Source organism: Saccopteryx leptura, chromosome 2 (genome assembly GCF_036850995.1).
Source record: "Saccopteryx leptura isolate mSacLep1 chromosome 2, mSacLep1_pri_phased_curated, whole genome shotgun sequence".
Taxonomy (NCBI): domain Eukaryota; kingdom Metazoa; phylum Chordata; class Mammalia; order Chiroptera; family Emballonuridae; genus Saccopteryx; species Saccopteryx leptura.
In genome coordinates this window covers 57,203,652-57,212,451 of record NC_089504.1, presented here as the reverse complement: position 1 = coordinate 57,212,451, position 8,800 = coordinate 57,203,652, and the positions used below count along the sequence as shown (strand labels likewise).

The following is an 8,800-nucleotide window of genomic DNA, read 5'->3' as shown; positions in this document are numbered from 1 at the left end:
TCCCCTCCCGCAGCCAAGGTTCCATTGGAGCAAAGATGGCCCGGGCGCTGGGGATGGCTCCTTGGCCTCTGCCCCAGGTGCTGGAGTGGCTCTGGTCACGGCAGAGCGACGCCCCAGAGGGGCAGAGCGTTGCCCCTGGTGGGCGTGCCAGGTGGATCCCGGCCTGGCGCATGCGGGAGTCTGTCTGACTGTCTCTCCCCATTTCCAGCTTCAGAGAGGTACAAAAAAAAAAAATCTTGTGAGCACAGGTTAAAGAAATAACCCCTCTTATGGCAATATTGGCCTCCTTTAAAACAGAATGGCAGGAACAAGGAAATCTTTATCACTTTTATTATTTTTATTTGGACAACATATATACATATGTACAAAAGACCCACTGTCAGAATCATCTAGTATAATTTTGTTTGATTTACAAAAACAGGACAGCAAAATAACTTAGGTCACTAATACTGTACAAAAATAAAACTGATTAAACAGTTGTAAAGGTCAGTATCTTACAGTGTTACAGATCATTCATCTATTGTGAAAGAACAGCGCAATCTATCCAGAGTGATGAGTACTGTGCTAAATCTGCAAACTGACTAATCAGTTTCTGTAATTATAACTATCGAATATAATTATCAAAAGAAGCATGATGTAGAGACAGACCTTAAAGCCAGGGCGTCATTCCACAGTGGTGAAGGACTTTCTTCTTCCCTAACCAAGGAGAGGAGTTACCTTAACTCTAAAACTATTAAATTTTCCAGAATATGACAACTACTTACAGTATTAAACAACTTTTCTTTCTTTTTAAACACCTGCAATAGTCTTTCAAAAAATTCAGTTTGGTTAAAAAAGTAAACAAAAATTACTATCCTGCATTTGGATTTTTATCAGTTAAATCCATGGTCTTTTTAATATAAAAAGTAATTGTTTCATAGTTTTAGTGTTCAATGAACTCTAGTAGTCCTAGTTGAACCATATCTTCATGTAGTAAATCTAATTAGAATGCTGGTTCCTGCTTTGTGACATTTCACAAAAGGATTTATCACAAAGAATAAAAAGCCTTGAGTTTATACGTTACATTACTATAACATATAAGAGAATATCAAATGTGTGTTCGTCAACACCTTGAAAAGGCAAGGAGCAACTTTTTTGGGGGGAATAAATTGTGCATTTTTTTAAAAAACAAGTTGCTGCATTTACATCCATCTAAGTGCTGGACAAAAGCCACATATAGATTTACTCCTGAAACTACAAAGATTGTCTTTCACTGACTTTGCTTGGTTTTCCTTCGTTTCTTTCTGTGAGGGAAAGATGAGTTTGTACAAGTTCGTGGGTTGCTAGGCAACCTCAAACTCCTCACTCACTCAAAGGCCGCGTGAAGAGGATCACAAGCAGAACCATTCCATGAGTTCAGTAAGAAATAGGCAGCCTAACCTATTTCGTATGGAAGAACAGATGTCCTTAAAACTTATTTTGGACACAGAAATTAAAATTTGGTTTAAAATAAGCGTTTCAAAAATCTGAAACAGAGGTAGAAAGTGTTATTTTTCCTGACATGTTTTCCCGTGAGAAAACACTTTCCTTTTTATCCCATGGACTGCTCTCAGTCCCTAATGTTAAAAGCAGTTCTCTTTAGAGAACTAATATAACTACGTCATTTAAACAAAACCAAAAGAAAAAAACAGAACCCACCGTGCTAATGATGGCTTTGTATTGGAAGTAGGAGTCAGCTGTGACCCGCGCCTGCTGCAGGAGCCCACACCGGTTCTGAACTGGAAACGAGCCTGTATCAGGTGAAATGAATTCACTGGCAGGGAGGCACCCCGGGTTCACACAACACATCTTACAGCACACGTGTCAACCAGGGTGTGTCAGAGCTCCCTGTTTTAAATATCAGCTAAAATGGTCAGAAGACGTTATTTCTGAAGAAAAAAAAATGTAAACATTTCCCCACGATCACTGTTGACTCCCCTATTTGAGGTTTCTTCTTCATTACGAAAATTCAGTTCATTTTCTTTCTGACCATGTAAAGGCCAAAATGAAGTGTTCAGGTAAATGGCATATTGTGGATGTAGTGGTTTAGGCCATTGCAGACACCTGGATACAAGATACGTAGTGGTGAGGCTTCTGATGTGAAAGATACAGTGACATGTTTTCCTTTGTATGTACTCCATATGACTCCATTCTCCAAGAGGGACGACTGTGCAGTCCCCTCTGAAATCCCCGTGGTATTTTCCCTTGGCACTCACTGCTAATAGGGTTGTGTTTTTCTTTTCACAGTTCAGCTCCCTTTTCATTTTACCTAACTCTTGTACTTGTTAGTGGGAGTTGTAAGGACATGGAAGGAGACCAACAACCCCCACTCCCAAAAAATCGGTGTTTCTAGAGCTAGCTACTGTTATGCACCCGTTCAAATAAAACCCAACAGAGTCAAAGCCTTTTCCCTTCGTGGCATGTATAATAAGTTGATGTTAACTAAAAGAATAGGAAAATTTGGAAAAGTTTAAAAGAGTCAAAATTCTGTTTGTTCTTTTTAAAATGAAACAACAACAAAAAAACCTACCCTCCTTCTCCTTCGGCATCTGTTGCATATGCTCTGCCCTCACATCTGCTGTGATTTCTTAGGGAAACGTGTATACTGTAAAACAAGCAGATTATAACGTGGTTCCAAAAAGAATGTCTGCTTCTATCCTTAAAGCATGAACTTAACTTATTCATCCTCTGCATTACAAATTAAAGTGCAGCTTATGTTCAAAAAATACAATTAATACAAAGCAAGGTTTAAAAGTTCTGTACTTAGTGTAACCTGTCCAAGGTTTGTCTTGATTAGTATAAATTCAGACTGCTTACCCATTGACTATAAGTAACTTTTGTGTTTTCAAGTCTTTAGGTGACATCATGCTGGAGGAGATGTGTGCTCTTGCTTGCATAAAGACAGCTGTGCTATGGCGTTTATTTTTGTTTGTTTGTCTCAAAAGTTAACGTGATTCAAGAGAGTGGTTTTGCTAAAGAAACCAAAGCACATTTGTCATTACATTAAAAGGTACAAAAACAATTCTGAGAGACAGCAAGCAGAAAGGGCCCAGAATCACTGTGTGATGCCACAGGTCAACTCAGCCAGTCAGACATATGTACACCAGTGTTGAATCTTTAAAATTCTACCCCAATCTTGGTCTTACCTCCCACCTCCCTCCACCCTCTATCCCCTCCCACCCCAGGGAAAAATCAAGGAGAAAAAAAAAAAAAAAAAGCATTTGCCTTCCCTCCGAAAGTCAGAGGCGGTTCCGAGTTGCCTCTGCAAGGGGACCAAGTTGGACTTTGATCTTGGGCTACAATGTGCTTTTTTTAAAAAACAATGCAGGGAGAAGAAAAGTAGAATAGTGACCAAAGAACAGGACTTCCTGTGCTGGCAGCGTGCCTCTTCTGGGGCTTCGTTTCCACATGTCTGTCTGTTTGCTGGGAGTAGTTTTGTCTTTCCGGGTCCGTCCCTCCCTGGCTTCCGCGGGTAGCACCTCACAAAGGGTTGGCCAGAGCCTTTTTTGATCGCTTGATCATACTGGGGTGGAACTCGGTGTGACGCCGGGCATGCTTGGTGAGGTGGTCGCTCCTCATGAAACGCTTCTCACAGAGCGGACAGCGGAACTGCTTCTCCCCCGTGTGGGTCCGGTAGTGGCGGGTCAGCTCGTCGGAGCGGGAGAACTTTTTAAGGCAGTCTGGCCACGTGCAGGGAAAGGGCCGTTCACCTGCGAGAAGGGAATCAAGACAAGATACAGTTAAAGAACATGGAACACAAATTCTGAAGGCTGGTCATGGTCAACAAGCCCTAGAACTCAAAGGATAAATCCTTTGTCTATTAGTGTTATGGGCAGAATTATGAGCCTCTGTCCCAGTCTAACCCTCCAGTTTCTGAGAAAGTGGCTGCAGTGGAAGATAAGGCTTTTGCACTGAGAGTACGGTTAAATGAAGTCATGAGACTGGGCCTGAACCCAGTGACTGGTGTCCACATAAGGGGAGATCAGGACACAGATGCAGAGGAAAGGCCGTGTGAAGATGCTGAGAGAAAACAGCCACCTACAAGCCAAGGGGAGAGGCCTCAGAAGAAGTCATCTCTGTCAAACAGCTTAATCTTGGACTTCTAGCATCCAAAACTGTGAGAAATATGCCTGACCAGGCGGTGGCGCAGTGGATAGAGTGTCAGACTGGGATGTGGAGGACCCATGTTCGAGGTCCCGAGGTCGCCAGCTCATCTGGTTTGAGCAAAGCTCACCAGCTTGGACCCAAGGTCGCTGGCTCGAGCAAGGGGTTACTCGGTCTGCTGTAGCCCCACGGTCAAGGCACATATGAGAAAGCAAACAATGAACTAAGGTGTCACAACGAAAAACTAATGATTGATGTTTCTCATTTCTCTCTGTTCTTGTCTGTCCCTATCTATCCCTCTGTCTCTGAAAACAACAACAACAACAACAACAAAAACACCTGCGAGAAATAAATTTCTGTTGTTTAAGCCCCTCAGTCTGTGGTGCTTTGTTATGGCAGCCTTAGTAGACCAGCAATATGAAGAAATTGCTGAGAATCATTTTCTCTAAGCAAATGAGCTTGCTTTGTACCCAATGGGTCTCTAAGAGCCTTAGAAATTATTAGTTCTGTTTTAATTCTACATGGTTGCTGGTTTTGTAAGTTTTTCCAGAGGAGTCAAAAACCTCAGGCCTTTGCTAAATTTCATGACATTGCAGAAATGGTAGAGAAGAGAGGTGTCTAGTCCTCCTAACCTCCCACCTGAAACAGACATTTCCCCTCGAGCTCCCAAGGGCTGTGGCCACCTTGCCTAAGCAAGTCTGGTGACTGGGAACCTAGTGCTGACAAGAAAGCTTGCATGTTCCTCAGCATCTCTGTCACATACACTCCCTGATGTCAAGGCTGCCTCCCTGTAAAGGCCACACTGTTTTCACACTAAAAGTAAGTTTGTGCCCTCTGCCACATCATAATCCTTTACATAGCTGAAGAGAGGTCACATGACTTTCTCTAATCTTTCCGTCTAGACTAACCAATCAGAATCTCTTCCATATCTCTCATAAAAGAACCAACATTATTCTAAAATAATAACCTAAATGTAGACACAGAGCTGAGAGCAGTATCTTATTGAATTTTCACAAAACACCTCCCAGAGGTGGCCCATTTTGCAGATTAGAAAACAGAGGTGTAACACTAGACAGTGGTTCCAAATCCCTACCCATTCCAGTTACTTCCCTCAAATTCACAGAATTGTGTTGCATATAAAGTGCAGCTAAATCTTGCTTTCCAGATGGGATCAGGCCAGCATTAGAGGCCTCCTGACCCCAGACTGGCAGGGGAGGGAGCTGTGTCCATGTTTGGGGCACACACGCAGCAGAAAGGCAGAAGCAACTGTTTAAGATGAAGAGTCTTGCTGGCTCCTCCCGTGAGTGACTGCCATGTACCAGCTCCTGGCGCCTGGCTGCTCTTCACACCTTTCCAAGCACAGCCCAAAGCAGCTGCTTCGTAGATGCAGGGCACACAAACTCCTACTTTTCACAGAACTCTCCAGACACTCCTGTGGCAGATGTGAGGAGTGAATATTTTCTCCCTTCTGTCTCCACATTCCCGGAACCCAGAGAGAGACTCCAAAGGCTGGGAGCTGTCCAGCATGGTGCATCTGAACCATCAAAAGGTTAAGTCATTCTTTTCCCCCAGCTCCTCCCAACCTGTGCCAGAGATGTAGAAATAATGATAACAACCACACAAAACCTCTATCACCCTCATGGCAACCTATACAGGACTAAGGTTTTATCTGCTGCTCTCTAAGCTGAGCAGTGGTCATCACAACCGCTTCAACGTACTTGTTCTTGTGGGAAACTCAAATGGGCAAAACGAACTTGTATATAATAGTCTCCCTTATCCACAGGGATGTGTTATAAGATCCCCAAAAGATGCCTAAAACTGCAGAGTGTGCCAAACTCTATAGAATACTATGTTTTCTACCCTATACATACATGCTTTATGGCTTTTCTTCAGCATATCTGAATTGCCAGCATCACTATTCTTGCAATTCGGAGCCATTATTAAGTAAAATAAGGGTTACTTGAACACCATCACTGTAATACTGTGCCAGTCTATTGCTAACTGAGATGGTCACTAGGTGATTACCAGGCGTGGAACATATACAGGCTGGATACTCTGGACAAAGGGATGATTCACATTCAGGCAGAATTATGCACACAGCAGAGTGGTCAACACACTACCGAGAACGGCATGCAATTTACAACTTATAAATTCTCTATTTCTGGAACTTTCCATTTAATATTGTCAGGCCACTGTTGGTTGTGGGTAACTAAAACTGCAGAAAGCAAAACTGCAAAGGGTTTCGACTACGATAGGCAAATTTGCTATATGAGGGTCAGGTACAAATTCTCATTGAGCTCCGTGTTGAAAAGCCACGGCAGCAAAAGGCAACGCAAACCAGTAAGTGCTGAGCCCAACCCAACGTGGCTGAGCGCTAGGGGGAGAGTAATGCATGAGGATGCAGGATGCTTACTGTCTCTGGCTAGGACAAAAAGAAAAAACAAGGAGCTTCAAACTGAACTCTCTGAAAAACTCAACGACATGGAGCTGAAAACTACACTTTACCACTTTTGTTGGATTAAATAGCATTTTTACCCAGTTCAGCAGAACTCAGCAAAAGCTGGAATGCAGGTTGTCACAACCCAATAAGGTTGAATTCCTGGGGCAAAGATAATGTCATATCTGACTTTTGTGCTACTTGTGCTGCCAAGCATTTAGTGAATGCTAAAACCGTGTGTGCATGTGGAGTCTGTTCATCCTCCAGGTTGCTCACGTCACCAAAGCCTGCTCAGAAGTTCCTGGATCACTGGGCAGATTTGGACTGCAGCAGTGCTCTCTAACCCCAATGATGTGTCTGTGGGAGAAATGGTCTTTTAAACACGTTATGTTAAAAAAAAAAAAAAAAAGGAGGCCCTGGCCGGTTGGCTCAGCGGAGCGTCGACCTGGCGTGCGGGGGACCCGGGTTCGATTCCCGGCCAGGGCACATGGGAGAGGCGCCCATTTGCTTCTCCACCCCCCCTTCCTCTCTGCCTCTCTCTTCCCCTCCTGCAGCCAGCCGAGGCTCCATTGGAGCAGGGATGGCCCAGGCGCTGGGGATGGTTCCTTGGCCTCTGCCCCAGGTGCTGGAGTGGCTCTGGTCGCCACGGAGCGAGCGACGCCCCGGAGGGGCAGAGCATTGCCCCCTGGTGGGCAGAGCGTTGCCCCTGGTGGGCGTGCCGGGTGGATCCCGGTCGGGCGCATGTGGGAGTCTGACTGTCTCTCCCCGTTTCCAGCTTCGGAGAAATGCGGGGAAAAAAAAAAAAAAGGATCAGAATTCAAAGAGTGTAAAAACAAAAATAAAAGAAACCAAAGAAGCCTCTCTCTGCTCTCTTTGCTGGAACCCTCGCCCACTGCTCTATGACTTGGTGGTGAGGAAAGCGACAGGAAGGCCAAGCGGTGTGTTCTCAGTGCTTGTTAGGGCAAAAACCCACTAGATGTGGTTTCTTGGAGCAGGGGTGATGTGGTTTAGCTTACTCACTGGCACATGATTCTTTCAAGTGTGTCACAAGGGGAGGTTAACACTGTGGGAAAAAATGGGTCAGAAGACCACTCTGCTGTTGCTAGGATTATAAAGGAAGTAGAGCCCTCCCTCTGTAGCAGGAAGGTGGTTGTACGGAAGTGATGGTGAGCGGAAAACGGTCCTTAAACCTGAATGGGCTCTACATACAGGAGAATTAGTAAGAAAGGATGCTCACGACTTAACATACATGTCAAGTGTAATCAGAGTCCATTCCCACCGAATTCACTTTCAGTTGAGTATGGCTACATTCTCTTCAGGGCCCCGCACAGCTGTCTTCATGTGATTGTTCTCGCTGCTTCTAACTCAGATGCTGTCGTTGACTTGGCATCCTTATCCCCGAGTCCATCAGAGAGAAGGGCCTCCCACAGAACCCAGCTCAAACCAGTCAATAGCAACTTTTGTTCGACCCATATAACTTGTGTAATTCAAGTTTACATTTTTCAAGCATTTAAAAAAACTATCTACTTGGAAGCGAGCTGCTTGTGTAAAAGCTCCGGGATCATTCTGATTCTTCTCGGATCCGTTGGAAAAGCATTAGAAGCTTTTGTACAATGCCCTTAATCAGGAGTTGGCAAATTATAGCCCACAGGCCAAATGCAATCTGCTATCTGTTTTTGTAAAGCCCACAAGCTAATAATGGTATAAACACCATTCTTAGATTTGCTTTTTACCAAATGGTTGGAAAAAAATCAAAAGAAGAATAATATTGTGCGACAGGAGAATGTTATATGAGGTTCACATGTTCACGTCCATGCACAATGTTGTCCTGGAACACAGCCATGCTCACTCATCATGTATTATCGACGCTGCATTTCCTCTACAACAGCAGTGCTGAGTGGTTTCCACAGAGACCGTGTGGCCCACAACACCTAGGAGATTTACGGTCTGGTCCTTACAGGAAGGTGGCTGACCCCTGAACTCAATCTAAAGATTTGAACTTCTACCTGGTGTAAATCCACATGTCTTCAGGAGCCAGACACGTAATAAAAATGTGTGAAATGCCAGGTGTGTAAAATCAGGGTCATGGTGGAATCCACGGCCCAATGAAGAATGCTTTTCCCTCTGCAGGCATTCAAATTCAACACTTTATAAAACACTGCACCATCCAAGCAGTGTATCTGTGCAGGGTTCCCTGGATTATGCTGGGAACTTACAAGTAGGGGCCCTTTAACATCATCC

At 44.3% G+C, this 8,800-nt stretch overlaps 1 protein-coding gene across 1 annotated transcript in view; it reads right to left on the bottom strand.

The window, feature by feature from the left end:
* Positions 1-313: 313 nt before the first annotated feature.
* Positions 314-8,800, bottom strand: part of KLF9 (KLF transcription factor 9) — a 30,035-nt gene continuing 21,548 nt past the window's right edge. The window contains exon 2 of the mRNA XM_066368007.1: positions 314-3,728. Coding sequence (XP_066224104.1) covers positions 3,499-3,728 — 230 coding nt within the window. The 3' untranslated portion in view covers positions 314-3,498. The remainder of the gene's footprint in view (positions 3,729-8,800) is intronic.